This window comes from Cottoperca gobio, chromosome 8 (assembly GCF_900634415.1).
Source record: "Cottoperca gobio chromosome 8, fCotGob3.1, whole genome shotgun sequence".
NCBI lineage: Eukaryota > Metazoa > Chordata > Actinopteri > Perciformes > Bovichtidae > Cottoperca > Cottoperca gobio.
In genome coordinates this window covers 10,280,286-10,301,396 of record NC_041362.1, presented here as the reverse complement: position 1 = coordinate 10,301,396, position 21,111 = coordinate 10,280,286, and the positions used below count along the sequence as shown (strand labels likewise).

Genomic DNA, 21,111 nt, shown 5'->3' with positions numbered 1-21,111 from the left:
TTAAATCATAAAACTGCATTATCTTGGGTTATGTAAGTATTATGTAAATATTAATCTGCGGTGTGGCTCATTTCTATAGCTGTCAGATAAATACAGTGGTGTAAAAAGTACAATATTTCCCTCTGAAATGTTGAATAAAGTATAAAATGGAAAGTAAAAGTTCCTCAAAATTGTACTTGCACACAGTACTTGAGTGGTAAGATGTACCTTAAGTCTCCAAATATACTCATGGCCAAATATGTGGCACCTCCAGTGCAAATATTTGGTCAAAAACAAAAGTACTGATGGAATAATACTACCATGTTGATGCTGATGTGTCAGTTTATGGTATATTGATTTAGGGCTTCAACAAATTATTAGCACATATACATTAGCTGTAATTGTTAAACAAAGTTGGAACTACTGATAGCTTGAAATATGAATTGTTCTCAAAATGGTTGGCAATTATTCTTATGTACTATCATTTCAGCTGTAGTTCAACTAAACACACTTTTACTGAAGAATATGCTTCATGTGAGCACTAAAATGTTAAAATAACAAACAATAAAATTACAAATCTTAGATTTAGACACAGGACCCCTCCACAAGGACGAGGCCTCAAAATTGGCAAACAATGCAGGATCTTTTTTTGGAATCATTATTGACAAAAGGATATTATACAATGAAATCAGGTAAGAAAATAGCAACACATACCCAGGTATGTATATACACAGATATAAACATATTCAGTCACAGCTTGTGACTTTTTTTGTTTAATAAACTAGAAATAAATTAGATTTTCATGAGCAATAATGCAGGGCTAACCTTAGTTCATATTGTACTTAAATTGTGCACATTTCCAAATTTTAAAGGTGCACCCTCTGTAGCAATCATCGACCCCCAATTAATTGCACATACAGGGCGACTCAGGACAAGACGAACCCCGTTTTTGCATAGTATCGCGAGAAGACACTGAGTTGTGTGTGTATGTGTGTGTGTCGCTGCGTGGGGGTGTTCGCCTGATGTCATTAGGCAGAAAGGGAGGCTGAGCTAACGCTGGGCACACGGGTGGAAAGCATAACAATAAGGTTACCGCTTTACCGTCCACATCAGGACTAATAGCGTCTCTTTGGGATTTAAATACGCAGCGTTAAATACCGTCTCCTCACAGTGGTCTGAAGGAAGACGAGGAGGAAGAGGAAGAGGAGGTGAAGCTAACGGGCTGAAAGGACCAGATGCTATTCCAGCAGAGAAGGAGGACGGGCTCGAATAAGCAAGAAACGGTGATGGGTTGTGGTTTTCCTGACTGCTAACCGAAACACGGATACTGCGAAGTGAGGGGGACTTGCTTTGCTTCTTCTGCAGCTCCGTATGTGTGTGACATTGTGTCTGAAATGCTAGCGCAGTCGCGGTCTCGGCCGTCGAGCAGCCTCTGGGCCGCAGCTCGGCACACCGAGCCCGAATCTGGGAAATAGCTAGCTATCTGCTAGCCGCAGCTGTACCCGATGCTGCTGTTGCGGCTGCTGCTGCTGCTAAACGGATCCGAAAGACGACACAAGCGGTTCAGGGCCCCGGCGCTGAGTGAGCTATTGTTTTACCTTACTGGACTACAGCGGGCATTTGAGATGTGATGCTTTTGTGCGTCGTTTTTGAGCCTTTTGTAGCTGGAGGCTCTCGCTTGCTTGACGCGAAGGAGCTAACGTTGCTGCAAAATGCAGAGCAGAACCACAACAGCAGGCTCCTGTTGAAGGGGGCGAGGTTAGACTGATAACAGCCCACCCTGTGTCTCTCAACACTCGGTCACATTTGGACTACGACCGTCACATTTCCCCCACGTCATTCACCGCTTCATCAGCTGGCGATATGGATAAACTCACGATCATTTCAGGGTGCCTGTTTCTGGCAGCTGATATATTTGCAATAGCCAGCATTGCAAACCCAGACTGGATCAACACTGGTGAATCAGCAGGTAAATGAAGCAGGCCACAACTGCCATTCAGAACCACTATTATGTGTTGTGTGATTTTAGCAGGATTTCCTACCACTGCTGCCACTGCTGCAGGAGCATTTGGCATCAGATAATCTCCACAACAAAGCTCTGCTACAATGTGTGAAGGGTTTCATCTGCATCAACATATTTTGTCCTGCACAGCAGTGTGTTCTCTGCATATGTATGTTGCTTCTTATTGACTAAAATGTCTAGACCAATACTTACAATTTCATACCTGATTGATCAGCACCATGAACCTCTTCTGCTTCCAGGGCTGCAACATGATTATTTTCATCAATTTTGATAAATGGATGAATTGCTGTATATAAATGTCAGGAAATGGTGACAAATGGCCATCATAATTTAAAACTAATGATATTCAATTTGCAGTGATGTTTAAAAAAGAAAAGCAGTGCATTGTGAGAAAATATTGCTAAAATGTTTATTTGATTAATCAATTGTCAGGAAATTAATTGATAAGTGATTTACCGATTTTAATTAATTTATCAAGCTTAAAATGCCAAATATTATAAGGATTTGCTGCAACAGAACTAGCAGTTTGAGGATTTGACAATGTGCTTCAGCAGCATTTGGTGGACTACATAGTCGATTCATTGGAAAGAAAATCATCAGATTAATCAATCATGAAATAATCATTAGTTGCAGCCTTTTTCTGTCGACCAACTAATTGATTAAGCGGCCTATCATTTGAACACTAAACGTAATTGCTGTGCTGTATTTCTTTGGTGACTTGACATTTTAAGGTTTCCTGCATGTGATCAATCTTATCAGCGATCCCTTGAGGAACCAAAGCAGGTGCTCATTTGTGGCGTCCCTGCTGATTTTGGACAGAAGCACGTGCTGTTTTCCTCTGCTTTATTTGTGTCAGTCCTGAAAACACATTCAGTCTATTGATAGACAGCTGCTCCTCTTTGTTCCCTCCGCAGGATGACAGCTTAGTAACTGGGTCAGGGAGGGTCCATCATCCACCAACACACACACACATCCAGGCTGTAATGGCTCCAGCAAATAAGCAAACTGTACAAAAGTAATAATAGGCTGCAAATGAAACGAGGGCTTCATCTAAAATGCATGCACTTGTATTGTATTGCATCTGAAGTTGGTGTACTGCAGCCAAAAAGTGGACGGGGACTTCCCACTACTTGCATGTACAGAAGGTTGATCCTTTGCTACAGCTACACTGCAGTGTTGGTGAGTGTGGGTGTTGTTATATAGCAGGTTTAGTACAGTGACAGACTTCCACTTCGCTGTCACTGTTCCCACTTCCCCTCACAGCTTTCACTGCACTCTTTGATGATTGTAAAGTGACTTTTCTTGGCTGGTTTTATGAGACTTGTAGGTGATAGAGCACGGACAAACATCTCTCTCACACCCTTCTGCCCTCATTTGAGAATGTACCAGTTGCTGTTTTGGAATATATATGGGTATACTAATTTAGGTTTTAAATCTAGTCATTATTCTGTAGTGTTTATTGGGCTAGAAAGACAGTGAGTCTGCTTGCATTTAGTACATTTTCCCCTTAGACAAGAGGTTACAGTTTGTCTCCATCTTGGTATACCATGAGAAGCAATGTAGTCTATAACAGCGTGTTAAGATCTTTTAGTCGATGTGAAAATGCATGCAGAGATTGTAATTGTACAGCTGCACATAAACTACAAATCCAGCCTAATGCGCACCTTAAAGGCCAAATATGAAATAAGTTTTTTCTTTTTGACAGAGCTTTGATTGTTAGTAAAATCTCCATGATTCAATATTTATGGGTTGAGTGTTCGGTCTCAGCCACACACAATTGTAGTTAATATTTGTGGTACCTCTTTTCTTTAAGCTAAATATCAAATCAATTATAAATCAATTATTTATAACGTAGTTTTAAGCCGATATAAGTGTTTATTAATGTATTTGTCAACTAACTATTTATGTGGGCACCCATAAGTAGAGGTTGGTGTATAAACGGATAGATAATAAATGACAATATAGTAAAACACAGCTGTAATAATATAAAATATGTTTTTAAAGGAGAAGTTGTAATTAGGCCTCATGCCTCTATTAGAGCTGACGTGCTGCTAAATGGGATTCAACCTAATGAGAGCCACATTTCTTGCAGTGTTTGTTATTGTGAAGTTATTTCAGAGTTAGCCTAAACTATTTATCATGAGCTGTTAGCTTGGTTTTGTCTACCCCATTCCACAGACTAGTGTATTGTTTGGAGTTATTAAGAAGTAAGAGCCCCTGGTGACTCCCCACATTGTCTTATCTCCTATCAGCTCTGTTGTTCTCTTGTCAGAGGGGCTCAGCGCTTGACAACCTGCCATTGTTGGACCTCAGTGTCTCGTCTTTGTTCTCAAAGCGTGGAGAAACAGACATGTTCTCCTGTGCGGTTAGCATCAATAAAAGCTGTCTTTGCTTATTGTGTGTGGCTTTCGCCTCCTGTTTTGGTCAAGTGATTTGATCAAAGCGTTGAGAACGAGTCGGGAATAAGTACACAAACGATGAGACTTGTGCATGGAAATAAACCTCTAGGTCTAGATTGACACACAGAGAGACTCCAGCTCAGACTCCAGTAATATATTGCACAGGAAGGTGTAGTAGCACAGCACTACTGTAAGTTAACACAAAAGACAGAATGTGTATCCATCACACTGTCCTCACTTCAGTGTGATATCCTCAGGCTATAACAGCTGAAGTTTATTTCCTGTGCCACGCTTCAAGACAAAGCCATTGTTGCTCTAGTGTCAGTCACAAACTGTGATTCTCGTCATTATTCTCTTTCTCTCGAGCCTGTATAACTTCTGATTAGGGCTAAATATATATATATATATATATATATATATATATATATACATACATACATACATACATACATACATACATACATACATACATACATACATTTTGTCTTATTTTAAGACGTCATCGCTAGGGATGTCACAATACCAAAGATTTTGTAATGAATACCAATATCAGTGAAATTCCAATTCAATACCACAGTAAAAAACAAAGCAACTAATCCCTTACTTCAACATGCACACCTTTTTTATTACTCCTGTTCATTGTGATGTGAGCCAATAAACCAGCAAAATTATAACATTTTGACTTTGAAAACTGGGATGTGCTACCCTTTCACATATAAAACAAATGTGTGTATATATATATATATATATATATATATATATATATATATATATATATATATATATATATATATATATATATATATATATATATATATATATATATATATATATATATATATATATATATATCATTCATTCATTCATTCACTTTCACCGTGAATCCCATTGTTGAAGCGCAACCTCCTTTACCGAAATACACTCCTTTATTACCGTTTGCATACTGGTTTTTGTTAGGAAGTTAAACGGGTCATAATTCCCTCTCTAATGTCTCATTTGTATCGCTAAGATCTTCAAACAACTGTATTTATTCAAGTTTCTCTCCAAAACTAAAATTGTACAAGATTACATTTGAACACATCATGATAATGTTTACATTTGGCCCAAAGCTTGAATTCACCATAATGCTACTCTATTAAACCTCCATTCACCGGCTGACATTAAATAGCTCTCAGATTTGTTGTTCAGAATGTAGCATTATCAGGGACAAAAATTAGGGTGCATCCCGTGAACGCGTAGATAGTGAGTTTAATGTGTCCCAAACATATTTTTTTTATCGATGATGCGACACCATTGTTCTAGAGCCCTGACTGTACCTGCTGTACCGTATCGGTTCTCTTGACATCATTAGTCGTCACCCTCAAAACAAAATGTTTCTTCAACTTTGCAAAGTGTTTTATCATCTTTGATATCATTGATTTATAAATAATCTCCACACCACAGAATTTTTCCCTAACGGCAGAAGGTCCCGAAAGTGCATGCTGTTCAGTATCACTTGTGTAATAATAAACTGACACCTTTATTTTCCACTGAGTACTAATGATCTGCATTGGCTCCAATATGCTGCTACAGGTTGTGTTTGGTGCCAAAGTTGTGATTTAGCCCAAAAAAACTCAGACATTGTAGTCAAAGACACTCTTTAAGCTAGTTGCTTGATTATTAGTCTAGGTTGAGCAAAAACGTGGTTTATTGAAACTAGAACATGTTATAGGAAACAATAAATATTTACTAAATGCATGAAAACAACTAACGTAACATTTATCAGAATTGCAGTAAATATATCACTGGTTCTCAGGAACTGCTGCTGTAGTTATAGTCTGACATCTAAAATAGATGAAATAAGATGATATTAAATTGTGTTATTTTAGGTATTCCTTTAGAAAGCACAAGGACACACAGTGGCATTGATGCAAAGTAACTGAAACCCAGCCAATATCATCCAGCGTCAGCAGTTTACACCAACAGTTGAGTCCAACCTGTGCCACCAACAGGGAAGGACGCAAACAGCAGCACTAGTTCAAAACTGCAGATGTAAAATTGTCATTTTTAACATGTCCACCTGAGTGTTGAATTGAAATCCTAAAACTCGCACAAAGAAAACAGCAGTTCAATGCCTGCAGCTGGCCCTGGTGATAAATACAACACCGAGGCTATTACTTTCATTGCCTGTAGGCATTTAGCACTTAGGCTGAGAGAATGCAATATACTCTTGTGAGTTTGTCTACCATGTTTTGTATGGATGATTTGGCAGTACACAGCATCTGTGCTCCAGTGCCCCAACAATGCAAGTGGGCGCTTTAAAAGCCTCCAGCAGCATCGGCAGAAGACGCAGCTGTTGGCTGCTTTAGCTTGCCTACTTTCCGCCCACCACAGTTCAGAGGCCTGTTTGACTCAGACCTCCAGAGCTTTTAAACTGCTCCCCCCCCCCCCCATACTCCACTAATGACAGCATCATCCCGCTGGAGATGAGCAGGCACAGACCTCATTTCCTCTCATTTGGACCAAGACATGGTGAGAGGAGTGTTTTGATCATAGCTGAGCTGACTGCAGGGTAACGGGGCACAATGGAGGCGAATAAATGAGACTCTCCCCAAAATACAGACTCTGCCCATTATTTTCTGATTGTGAGAGATGGAGGAACCATAAGAGATTTGTTTGTAAACTAAAGACAATCCATTTTGGCTGTTTTTAGCAGGCTCAAGGTATGGTCGCACTTGCTCTGTCTCCCATTTACTTGGTGAACTCGTCCGTCAGTCAATTTTGTTTAAGGTTGAACCTGCGGATGTGCACGGTCGGCCAATAGAGACACTAATGCACGGTGTCTGGAAGTGGTCATTATTCTAGAGATGTGCCATCACCTTGTTAACAACAATATCACTCTACCAAACTACAGAGTCTCTCTTACAGGATGTTTCTGATCTCCCTAATTAGTATGTATTTATTACCCGCAACTGAACAGTGACCTCACCTTAACTGTAAACAGAAATAACAAGATGCTCCCCTCACGCCCCACTCTGACCTTTGGCCATCATCCCTGCCAGAGGGTGAAAATGAGGCATCGCTTGCTTGGTTGTAATTTCCAATGTCTTCAATTAAAGAAATGGTTGTTTTGGGAAATAGACTTATTTGCTTTCTGTTGCATTAGAAGATTAATACCACTCTCGTCCTCTGAATACAAAGCCAGTCACAGCTGGTTGGCTTAGCTTAGCACAAATACTGGCAACAGCTAGCCTGGCCTATCTTCCAGCATTAAAGCTCATTAACACGCTTTGTTTAATCCATACAAAAAACTAAGAGTAATAAGGAAAAACTTTGTAGCACTATTTCTTGTCTGGCTGACTATCTAGGAAGTCACTAATTCCCCATTAAAGTGACTAGTCATTTTTATACTTTGTTTATACAGATTAGACAAACCAAATATAACGTGGTAATTGGTGAGCTTTTAGAGATGGCTGGTAAATGGATTTGTTGACCTTCGAAAGAGCCGTTTCCAGTCTTTGTTCTGTAGCATCATATTTACTGGACAGGTATGAAAGTGGTTTTGCTCTTTTCATCGAACTCTGTGTCAGAAAGCAAATAAACGTGTTTCCCATTCCTTTAATTTATCCTAATGCGTATTCTTTCACCGCACAAGTTTGGGGGTTGTGTGTGTGTGTGTGTGTGTGTGTGTGTGTGTCAGGTGAAGTGCATTCTCCAATGTTAGAATGAAGAATATGTATAACGAACACACCATTGCTGCTCACAGGCAGACTTTAACAACACTTGTTTGTGTGTGTGCGCCTGCTTGTTGAGTTGTTTACCTGTATCCGTGTTCCATAGCGTGCCTGCCTGTTGTTGGGCAGGAATGCTACAGAGAGCTAGTGAAACAGCAGGAGGGCAGAGGATCCAGGGGAAATGGTCATAAACCGGTGCCATTAACTGCAACGTACAAAGTTTTGCTTAATGTTCTCCTGTTCCCAGCACCAGCCCCTGCTTTCTTTACCTCGCTCACCTCCCGTACTCTCAGTTGCTCAAGGTTACTCTGTAACCGACTTCAGGAATAGGCTGTTGAGTAAGCCTGTGAGCTATTCAGGTGCCACTTTTCTCATGAGCCATGACCTCCATCTTTCTTTTTTTTTGTTATTACTGTTATTGCATAAGTGTTCTGCGCAGCCAGAATCGAGTTGGCAAACGATAAGGTAAAAGTGTAGACGAAAAACATCAGGGTTTCTTTTTTCCTTTTCTGTAACAAAGCGTGTGCTCTGATGACAGCATTACTGTCGGGTTGGGTGATGTTTCACACATTGACATGACTATGTCCACAGTGAAACATCAGGAACTATAGTTTTAATTGATCGAACTGTGATAATGTGATCAAATTGATTTAAACTAATTCATTAATATTGCTGCACATTTGTAGGCCTATATGTCCCTCCTCTCCAAACTAACAATGGCCCCCCCCATCAGTGTGCGTGGTCTTAAAGATTTGTGTTTCTGCCTGTAACAGTAAATGTTAAGCCCTCTCTTCTGCAGCTCCTTATATAACTTATTTTAGCATCTACAAACTCCCAAGGCGTTTATTTTGAACCATTTGCATTGTTGCATTGTAAAATCGGTGCTTTCGCTGGGTGTTATAAAGGAGACAGGATTTCCTCTGGACTGCCTGCACAACCCACCACACCCCGGAGCAACAAGAACATTTCTTCCACAGGCTTTGCTATTCTGTTTGTATTAAAGTGCTTTGGACTCAATGGGGTTATTATCGGCATCAAACTGTATATAGAAATATAGAAAGAGTTATTGCAGACGGGTCATAAAATGTCTGGATTCGGATGCCAGACAGAGCAAGTAAAGCGCTTGACCTTCTGAAATTCCAGCTTGCTTACTCGTCTCGGGTACGCGCCCGCCCACCTGCTGAGCCACTGTTGAACTTTTATGATGTCGCCCACACAGACTTGCCTTTTCAGTGAATGGGTTATTCTGTGGTCAGTAGAATGTATCGGTCGCTGTTTTGTTCATCTTGTGCACGCACATGAGGATGCACGTGCACACGCCAATGCCCCGATGAACCGGTGGATGTAGTGATCTACAATATGCAGCAAAAGCAGAGAAGAAGCCTGATGGCGAGTAAAGGTGGATGTTAACACAAATGTTCTATGAGGAAGGAAATGCACTCGGCACATTTGTTAGAGCTCAAGGATACACAATGAGTTTGCTTGAGTAACACTGAATGTACACATCATTATTAAGTAAAGTGTTATTTTGTTTGTTTAGTGTCTGTTTTGTAAGTGTTATTAATTATCACTGTATAACGTTTTATAGCTAGTGCCATTTCAAGTTGGAGCTTTCAGACTGAAAAGCATTGTGTTAACGTGAGAGTGTTGCTTCAGGTACCCGTGTGTCGGCACCTAGTGGCTTCATTGAAATGAAGGAGGGTGCTGCATTTTTCATGCAGTGCTGTTGTCTCTCTGAACGCAGTCCAATAGCGTCTTGTTATTTTGCCTACACATGCAAAGTTCCAAAGCACCGCTCATCTGTCATCCAAAAGGACAACTATACATCATCCAAGTGTACTAAAACCCCTTTAATTTTTCAAATGAACACTTCACATCCTCCACAGCCCATCGCTTATAGTCCGCATTTATTTTCCCGAGACCGGTGATCAGCAGAAGCCTGAGTGATGCGACGCTGTTCTGCTTACTAATGTAGAAATACCCCTTATGGACATGCTCTAATTGAATGCCGTCCCTCTAGAGAGGCTGCACCACCGGAGCATGTTTCTGCTCTGAGTACTGGCCTCCTCACTTGAGCTTTAGCAGCGCTCTGCTCATGACTCAGAGAGTGGCACGAGTCCATTTGACTCCCTGTCTGATCAATGATGGATGCACACAGTCGATGTGCATACTTAGACATTCAAAGATGGTTGTATTGGACTATAGAATATAGAGACTGAGCCTCTAAAGCTGCTGCAAATTTGCCTGATATCAGTGCAACTTCTTACAGACTGTCTGTGTTAAGTGTCCTTAAGACTGCCATAGCTGCGTGGGATAAATTCAGTAATTGGCAGGGTTGATTTAGTCCTCACTTTCTCTTAAGAAAAGAAATATTGGCCACTCACCGGCATAATTGAGCCCACCAGTGTGGAGAGAGCAGTTCCCCGATCCTCGCCAGCACTGAAATGGTGACAGATTAAAAGAGCTTCTCTCTCGGCTTTCACCCTTCACATTTTCCTCTTTCACTTTGACATCAACAGAGCTGCTACCCTTTACTCACCCCTTTACAGTTTTAATATGAGACCTTCCATCTTTTTTTGCTCCTGTAGTTTTTATTAACCCAAATATTCTGTGGTTTTGTGTTTGCTGGTAAATGATGAATAAATAATGGACACCTCATCAATACTATGTCTCTCTCTCTCTCTCTCTGCAGGTGCACTTACAGTCGGCCTAGTCCGGCAGTGTCAGACCATCCACGGACGAGACCGGACCTGTATTCCACCTCGGCTGCCCCCAGAGTGGGTCACCACACTTTTCTTCATCATCATGGGCATCATCTCCCTCACAGTCACCTGTGGACTGCTTGTGGCATCGCACTGGCGTCGAGAAGCCACCAAATACGCCCGCTGGATCGCCTTCACTGGCAGTAAGTGAACCGGACAATGACATTCACGCTGAATTTTTGCTTTACCAGACACATTTCCCCCTGGAGCGTTCTCACCTTATGTCTCACTGCATCTTTTATGGCGTAACATTTTGAAAGTCACCTTTGCGACATTAATATTTTCATGAACATGTCTCTTTAGGGCAGGAAATAATAAAAGGAGAAGTGGCAAGGTTGGCCCAGTAATGCACTGCTAATTTAGATGTGTAGGTCAGTGAGACGTCAAAAGTATCTGCATACGCACGCACGCACGACTCCTCTTGCTCCCTGAAGCTGATTTATTGAGTAATGTGCAGCTCCTCTGACACCCGAGTGGGTGGCTTATGTGCCACAGCGTTTCTCTAGTGCTTTCTCTTTTTTTCCTTTTTAAAGATAATTTTTGCAGATAGCTGCGCTTCCAGCACTCTATAATCACCCAGCATCCATCTCGTGCACAGTGGCTGGACTGGTTTCGTAAGGCTGTGTGAGACGGCGGACTGTGATTGGCCGGTTAGTTAAGAAAGTCGATGGCGTCAAACACATTTGTGCAGATGGAGCGATAGCCGATGACGCCACAATGCTCTGTATTATTGTTTGAAAGCTGGGTGCATTTTTCAGGACACTGGCCTTTTTGTTCTGCACATTTGTACAAACACCCTGTGCGTAAGGAGGTTGCCATGGAAACGGCGAGCAATTGTCACCCTTGTTAAGCATGGCCATATTTTATTAAGAGGTTTATTGTTGTTGTTTTTAACGGGGTTAAAGCATGATGAAAAGTGTCACTTCAAATCAGGTAATAAGGCTGGGGGGGGAGAAGCTTGGTTTGTTGTTAGAAAGGATTTTTGGACTGACCCCCCCCCCCCCCCCATTAGCTGACACTTTAGCAACTGATGGTCTTCCTGAGATCTTCTTGTATCTTACGACGCTTGAAGGTTAGGAGAGGGAAGAAAAGTTTTGTTTGTTTTTGTTTTTTCTCTTATGTTGAGGAATTTGTAGCTGTGATGGCGAACACCTCGCTGCTGTGCATGAGGAGAGGGTGAGAGGTTAAGTGAGGAAATGGGTGTGGGGGCTTAGAAAAAGTTGAGTCAAGAAGGCGAGTTGAGTGAATCCTCATGTTTCTACAGGGTCAGGAGCCAATGTAAAGACATAAATGGACGTTGAAGGACGAAGAATAAAGTGAAGTTGGTTGTAGGGAGATGGGGGTGGTGCATTCGGGGCAACCAGGTGATGAAGGTTGAGAGAAGGTGGGCAGTCTGTCGTGGCACTGGCTCCAGGCCTCCGGCACCTGAATGGACAGCTTTGTATAACGAGCACAGACCCGCCTCTGTGTCGCCACACACTCTCACACACACACAGGCAGTGTTTCCCCAAGGTGTGAGGGTCATCTGTGGGGGGGGGGAGTTGGAGTTGGGTATTGACAAATATATTTCTCACAATACATCCCCAAATACCTGTATGTTCGATCCACCAACAACAGAGACCTTATTTTAAAGAGTAACTTGACACTAAATCCACTTTTTTGAGTTTGTAAATGACAAGTACAGTCACTGTATTACACTCTGGATCCCTTGTGTCTACACTTGTAATAGTTACTGGTTGAAATGTCTTCCATAAACGTAAACATGCAAGAATATGCAGTTTACTATCATGTAACACAAATCCTCATGTTTGAGAAACTGGAATGTTTTTGTAATGAAAAAAAGACAAACGATTATAAAATCAGGTTAATTTTCTGTCTATTAACTGATTGATCAATGAACTCATTGTTGCAGCTCTATTTTTAAGTGAGCAGAACTGTTTTGCACTATACATTAGTAAGTGCAAGTCATTAGTTTATCAGCTCCATTGATGTCGTTTCACCAGCAGAAGGTGAGCAAGGCACCGTGTGTCATCAGTTCAGTCACTTAAGAGAAGCAGTGGGCTGTGAGGCTGCACTTTAATTAACACACTGGTGAAGCTTGCAGGAATAATGCTGAGTCACGTATCTCTGTCTCCACTTTTGCTTACCTTTCACCGCATCCATTTGCAATCATGCCCCCCTCATAGATAAACACATGGCCAGAACAATGAGCAGGCAAAATGACGGATGTAAATATTAGCGTGTGTGTGTGTGTGTGTGTGTGTGCGCTTTGTGATGCTGCTTTACCAGACATTGTTCATTTATGCTCACCGGCAGACATGAGACGTTTGACCTGTTAGTCACAACATGCATCTGATTGGCTCTAAAGGGACGGTAACATATTTTATAGAGAATGTAATGTTTTACATGTCATGGATTTTGTTTTTCAGAAAGTACGGTGACAAAAACACTTAAAATGACCATGACACTACCAGTTTAAGTAGCTGCATGAATGTCAAAATCTTATTCAAATTAAAGATAGGAGTGGCTGATTTTATGATATATATTGTGAGATATCCTGTTTATACCATGGTTGCCATCCCACAGATATCTCTGGTTTTATAAGGATATTGTGGGTAAAGTTGCAAATAAATGAGCAGGACTGATTGATGGCCGTATTGGATTCTTATATTTGCATCAGTAAATGTAAAGCTTGTATTAAACTCTTGGATTTGTCAGGTATTTAAATTGCTGGATTAGCCAAAAACAAATATTGTCAGTTTATTTTATCCATATCGCCCACTCCGAATTAGATATTTAATTTCTGGGGGGAATTGTAGATATTGATTGCAGGATTGAAAGCCACAAAATGTATTTTAGTAATCCTGATGCTACTACACAATTATTTTAGCTGCATAACGCCACAAAACTGTTTTTCAGTGATATTTTTGAGGTCGGGAAAAGTCATCCCTCAGGACCTGAACAGCTCCGCTAATTGGAAAGAGAGTGAAAGGTAAAAACGGCTTCATGAGTTGTCACTAAATGTAGTACACACTGTTGAGGTCACCAAAATAATTCAGCCTCAGTTAACTTAAAAGCTTTCCTAGCGTGTGTGTTGGAGAACTTGTGCTTAAAACTAAGATAGTTTATAGTGTTTATGTATCACACACACTAACGTATAACGGGTCAGCCACACGCACCACAATGCTACTACAGACGATCATTCCTGGATAAAATGCTGGTCAAAAATATCCGATTGTGCTATTTGGATACATCAATAAAGAGTTATCTTTAAGTACATGAAGCTATTCCACAAATTCTACACAACCATTGATCTGTGATTTACATAAGTTACAGTTTGCTTTGCTGTTTAACGTCACTGTGTGTTATATAAGTGGACTTGGAGCTGGACCCAAAGCTTTAGTAATAACCTCTTCAACGGAAATGGAAGTGGGACACTAATTAGTGACAACTTTGTTATCCAATCACAGACGCCAACTTCCTGACAGTACGAAGGGCGGGGCTTCGCAGCTGACACACACACACACACACGTGCGCACACACCTACACGTGTGCACACACCTACAGAGCGGAAGAAAGGAAAGGGGAGAACTAAATAGACGGAATCGGAGTTTCGGGCTTCCGGTGGAATCACAATGCATGCTGGGGTGGCGGGCCTAGAAAAGTGAGCACCAACTCTACAAGGGCCGCCATATTGGATTTCTTCTCTGCGTGTTTACATTGTATTTAGCTTATTCTTCAAGCGTGTTGTAAACAAACCTACTACTCTACAATGAGTTCTGAACTCCTTTCTTATGATGAGGTTCGGATGTGGAAAGTTGAAGCTTTGAAAGTATTTTGTCGCAAGCGGAATTTAAAGGTTTCAGGAACAAAACTGGAGCTTATTGCCAGGGTGTTTGCTGCATCAGAGATGGGCATTGAGGAGCAACCAACAGCTAACGAAAGACTTTCAATCACAGAAAAAGAAAAGACTAAGCTTTTGGTTATGCCGAGTGGCGTTTCAGTGTCAATGAAAACAACAGCATGACTTCTTGGCCGCCGATATACCTCGGCGATATAACATTATTTTTAATGTCTGACCACCCAGGGAACCATGTCGAGTTTCATAAACGAACTTTGAACGAATACAAAGAAGGCAAAGCATTTAGACTGTTTGACTCTGGCTGGTTGAAACATATCTTTCAATCCTCTCGCAGATTCTGAGTATTGCTTTTTGAAAGCAAAATGTACTCATTCAATGAAAACTTCCCAAACGCCACATTCAGCATGGATCTGCGCAGTCAAGAAAATTGGCGATATCATAAGTGCTTATTGCAGTTGTGTTGCAGGGTAAGCTATTATAAATATATACCTAACTTGTGTTTTGTTAATTATTATAAAACTCAATATATAGAAAGTACATTTGTCTATATATAAATCAAGTAGATAGACTGCATACTCCAGGTCGAGTTCAGGACCAGGGAATTCATTTGTTGGTTTTCCTTGCATGAAGTGCTCACTGCAAATCCGCAAAGATTTCTTGGGCTCCCAAGACTTCCCATTGTAATCCTGTCTCTTTACAGCTTTGGTCCATGCTAGCCTTCTGTCTTTGTTCTTTAGTGCTGTTGGAAATGGAAATAGTTTGAACGGGGGCTTGCAGTCGCAAATTTTGCAATCGTGAAGCTCACAATGAGATTCTGCCCATTTATTTATCTTTCTCCCACTGCTCGAACATCCTTTCACCACTCAATGTCGGTGTCCAAATCCCATAACTAGAAGAGCCAAATACAATGTAAATACGTAAAGAAATCCAATATGGCGGCCCTTGTAGAGTTGGTGCTCACTTTTCTAGGCTTGCCACACCAGCATGCATTGCGATTCCACCGGAAGCCCTAAACTCCGATTCCGTCTATAGAAACCGCGCAATCTTCCCACGCCCACGCACGCACGCACGTTGAACGCCCCTTCAAAGCAGTAAACCTAGGGGAAACACTGAAGGCACTCTGTGTCCTTGAAGTTAGTTCACTGTAAGTCGCTCTGGATACGAGTGTCTGCTAAATGACATGTTATGTAATACTTTTGCCAGAAAGCCAAAGTGTTGAGTGAGACAGTTTAGCTGCAACTTGTGAACGGATTCCAGTAGTGCCAGTGTTTGATCACACCAGTGTCGACAATAGTCTCTGAAATTTGTTTTATAAATATCTCTAAGGGGAAAATACAAAACGGGTGGATTTTGATGAAAGCTGGTTGATTGTTGTTGCTGGCGGCGCTTCCTTCAGCTCTACTGATGTCGTTCTCTCTGGAATCACTGAACTAAATCTGTTCAATTCAGACTAACGCCCCCTATATATACACACAATAGGTTTGTTGTATAATGTGAGTCTCTCATGACGCAAATTTCTATCCGTAAATTAAAAATCTTACTTTATGTAACACCTAGTGGCAGCCGTAGAAAACCACAACAACATCACAGCCTCTAATGTTGGTCTTTTCTTTTAAAGTAGGCAATTTTATTTTAGGATTTTACTTAACTGTAGTGAATAAACAGAGCTGTATGTGGCTGTTGTAGAAAGAAATCTGATAACTCATTTCCACCTTTTAAGCTTGTAGAGAGTTTTGAAGCGGTATTAACCAGCCTGAGGTTGTTTTAAAGAGCTTATTTTTGGTTTGAGGTGAAAGATTTACTGAAACTAATGGTGCATTCGAGTGTGGTGAGCTCAAGGATAGTACTTGATAATGATACGGTTTTACCCACAAATAATTGCCGAAAGCCACACAAAAGCTTTACTCAAAGCTGAAGTAAATGTATGTACTTGTGGGGTGGGAGGGGGGGTTTAGAGATTTGCCATCTGCATGTCTAGCCCTGTTTTTGAATTGTGGGTATTTTTGTATATGTATGGTTGTGTACACAGTAGATGGTGGATTTAATACCTTGCAATTTGTTGTTCCTGAAACTTTTTTTTTGTTGTTTTTTTTAAAGATTATTTTTGGACATCATTTGTTGACCTGTCTCGCCTCTGTTTAACTAGCTCCTGGAACTCAGTGCAGTCCCTCCTTCAGCCTTTCTGTCATCGAGCTTTCTGAAAAAGGGGTCGACTTTAATACTACCATACAAATTTACAAACAAAATCATAATCCATCCCTAATTGTTTCGTTTTTAAAACTACCCTCCCCATCTAGACGTATGAAGCGAGCCACACGACATACTGTTGAGTGAAACCTTCTTTTCCAAGATTGTATTTTTAGTTTTTAAAGTAGTTACAAATGTCAATGGGATTTTGAATGGGGTTTTCTTATTTCCGGAGCAGAACTCTCGATACGAGACAATTACATCTGCCGGTGCTTTTCCAGCTAAAGTGCAGATAATCTTGGTATAAATGTTGCGTTTCCCCAATTGCTGTAGTGGGGACTATAAACTGAATGTTATCCACAATGATTTGTTTAACTGCTTTCTTTTCTTCTCACCTCTTCTAATGAAGACATCGTTGTGAAATGAGCAATGAGTCTTGTCATTGCTGCAGTCTGGGAGGTGAAGAAAACTGATGTACTGCCAGATTTTGGTTTGGCTGAGCCACTCTGAGATTAGTTGCTGGTTGTTCTGTTTCTGTATAATTAATTGCCAGACTAATGTATAATAAATATATTCCTATCTTTAAATAAAATGTTGGGACATAAAAGTTACATAAATGTCATTGAACAGAAACAGTTTGTGTCACATTGCGTTCGACAGATTCTCTCATCTCCCTAGAACACATGAGGCAGTGTCACGCTGATCATGGTGCATACTATGAGTCTGCTTTGTTTAATTGCTCCTAAGCCATTTAAAGGGCTCTATTGTACATTGCCAATGAACTTTCTAAAATTGAATTCAATTTGAGCAGCTTATGCCTCCTGAAGTTCATGCTTAATGTTCTGCATATTGTGTGGAGAACAAAGGCTAAAACAATGACTGAGCTCTGTGTTTCTGTGTCTCTTATTTATTTAAATAGTACTGTTAACTAACATGTTCTCTCTCTCGCTCCTTTTTTCCAGTGATCCTATTCTGCATGGCGGCGCTCATCTTCCCCATAGGCTTCTATATCAACGAGGTGGGAGGCCAGCCGTACAAGCTGCCCAACAACACAGTGGTCGGCTCCTCGTACGTGCTGTTTGTACTCTCCATCTTCTTCACCATAGTGGGACTTCTGTTTGCAGGCAAAGTTTGCCTCCCAGGCTGAGGACTCGACCATGCCCGCCTCTGGACTGACACAAGAGGCTCTGAAAATGTTATGGGATTTACAAAAACACACAATGACTGAAAATCAAAAACAACAAACTCTGGCCAGAAGCGTGAAACGGGGAAGTCCACCACGGAGTACCTAACGAACAAAAAGACTAAAAGGGGGGGGGACGTGGGCACAATGGGGTGGAGGAGTGAGAGAGGAGACAGCCGAGGCTGTCGCAGCACCCTGCCACTGTTGATTTAAAAAATGGCCATCTCCGTTGTTGTTCTGTTGGAAAAGGGTGCTTAATCTGCTGCTGTCATGGCAACTGCGGCCACAATGCTGGCGCTCATTTCTTGAGGACCACTGCAGTCGTCACTCCTCGACTTGACCCCTGGCCGCCCGCTGCACCGTCCTCAGCACACATCTGCGCCGTCACGACTGCTCCTGTTGCTATTTTTGGCTTCTCTTAGCTATTTTCTGTTGTGTGTGTGTGTTTTGTTTTTTTTGTTGTACATTTTGTTTTGTTTTGTTTTCTTCTGGCCCCCGCCGCCTTTTCACTGAAGTAGCTTGAGTGTTATTGAGGTTCACTGAACTGAATCTTTGAAGGTTTTTTTGCCAGCTTGGCTTTAGTGCAGGGTTTATTCTCTCCTGTCACTTCACAAGGCCCCAGGTGTGTGGCTGGGGAGAGCAGCTGTGAGCACAGCTGTCTCGGCCAGCTCACGGGCTGCTGTGAACGAGAGGAAGGTGCAGGTCTGCCGCCTCTTAGTCTCCAACCAGCTGCAGCTCAGGAGCAGGTAGCATCGTGGAGTGACCTCCCTGGGCAGAAGAACAGGAGGTCAAGTAATATATAAAGGAGAATGCCACACAATGTAAGACCTTGCATTAAGTTATCTATATGCAGAGTATTAGTGAGCTATTTTGCTAAGCTTAACCCATGACACTAATACACATCTTTTCCCAATAACTAGATAACTGTGAATTTAGAAAGATAATCATCTAAACATAAACACACCTCTTGTATTTGTTGTAATAATTCTGTTAAGTACAGCCACAAGCACAGTGGCCTTTTCAAACACTGTGGTGTTACATTTTAGAGGGGTTGAGATGACTTAATGTCACTAATTATAGCAGACCCTATTAACTTTTTATGAACAAAGCTGAAGTTATATTAAGGTGTGAAAAAAATATATATGTGAATGACGACAATTGGTGGTATTCTCCTTTTAATGTTGGACAGGAAAGAAGCAAGCAGAAGCTTTTCTTTTTGTCTTGTGGAGGCACAGGGACTGCAGGTCAGGTCCATCCATGGGGCTGTGCCTCAGTGTGCTGCTCTTGAACGTGAATGTAAAACACACACACGCACACACACATTAAGCCACCACACTGTCTGTATGCTGTAAATCCACATATACAGGCTGCAACTAACAATTATTTTTCATTTAAAAGTGCTTATTTTCTCAACAGCTTTTAACTTAGAACACACACACACACACACACACACACACACACACACACACACACACACACACACACACACACACACACACACACAGCAAGGTACAGATCACTGTGAAAGTAAATATTAAAACATGTCGTCACACAACTCTTCCCTTGTACAGCATGCTTAGTCGGTGCACCAAAAGTTTCCAGCGTGCCCCGTCCAGGTGGTTTCTAAGGTTGTTTCTGGTTTAGGGCATAATCATGCTCTTAAACTTGAAACTACAAATCCCATAATTTGAAGGCTTTAGGGGATGTAAACAGGAAGTATGGTGTTGCCATGGATGCATTGAGTTATGCTATGGAATACAACCTGACCCCTGTTTTCTCCTTTTGCCTGTATTCGTTCACATTGTGTCAAATTAGCGACATCAAAAGTATGCCAGATGAAGTAGTCTATTACTAGGTTTTTTATAAACCTATGGCTATACAGACTACTATCTCTGGATTACTTTGAAAAGAAAACTGAAATTTGATTCTCAACCAAGTTCTGGAGATTCAAGAAAAAAAGTGTATCCCCCCCCCCCCCCCCCCTCCCCTCTGGTTTCTAAGCAGATATATGGACGTTTATTCACATTAGTTAATTAGTTAATTAATAAAACACTTCTGATCTTTACTAAGCACCAAATTCTGTATTTGTTCAACTCATGACTAAAGATCCTGTAAACTCAAATCTCTTCCATTTCTGAAACTACATATACATACATATACATATTTAAAGTCCATTTACTGTTGACCTTAACACAGACATCCCTCAAATACAACTCACACTTACAATTTAGTTTTAAAATAGTAGCAGATGAATTAGTTTTGATCAGCTTGTACTTTACATATTTACACTCATCGTGTGTGTGTGTGTGTGTGTGTGTGTGTGTGTGTGCGTGTGTGTGTGTGTGGGGAATCAATCATGGAGCTCTGTTGCAAAGTCTTCAAAGTTTTGTTTTGTATTTTAGTTTCCTGCTCAGCTTTTCTTCCTCTCGGTCTGATGTATACTGTTAACTCTTCACTCTGCAGTGCCCTTCCTGTCTCGGTTGGTTCAGTATTGTGCCATGACCTGTTTTTGTTTAATAATGTACAGACACACACAAAAGGCAGGATTTCTGTATTAGGAAGCACTGTGCATTCAACAGTATAGGTAACAGAAATAGAAGCACCACAAATGTATAAAAAAAGAGAACTTCTTACCTCATTGATTTTGTTTCTGCTATTATTTTCTCATGGCGGCAATGTGTGCCCTCTAATTTGTCTCTTTGCCTTGATCGGATGTCTTCACATAAAGCCTATGATCATAGGAAATTATTTATCACTGAATAAAAAGAGGAAAAATGGGTGTTTGTGACTCTCACAGTCTTTATGATTTATTGTGCTTATTTAAGAGGATGTGAAGTGTGAATCTAATTGGGAGCTGAGAGTGATGGACGAAACACAGCTTATCATTTACTCAGAGATTCTCCGTAAACTATTAATCTTATAACCAAAATGCTTCTTCTGCAGCATGTGACTCAAATGTCCTTCTACTGCTACTTCATTGAATCTGAAAAAACAGACACGAAT

At 41.0% G+C, this 21,111-nt stretch overlaps 1 protein-coding gene across 1 annotated transcript; it reads left to right on the top strand.

The window, feature by feature from the left end:
* Positions 1–967: 967 nt before the first annotated feature.
* On the top strand, positions 968–20,887 carry mosmoa (modulator of smoothened a). The gene is made up of 3 exons (XM_029437241.1): positions 968–1,948; positions 10,807–11,019; positions 17,888–20,887. The coding sequence occupies exons 1-3, from the start codon at positions 1,843–1,845 to the stop codon at positions 18,070–18,072; spliced, it is 504 nt and encodes a 167-aa protein (XP_029293101.1). The 5' UTR covers positions 968–1,842; the 3' UTR covers positions 18,073–20,887.
* The last annotated feature ends 224 nt before the right edge of the window (positions 20,888–21,111 follow it).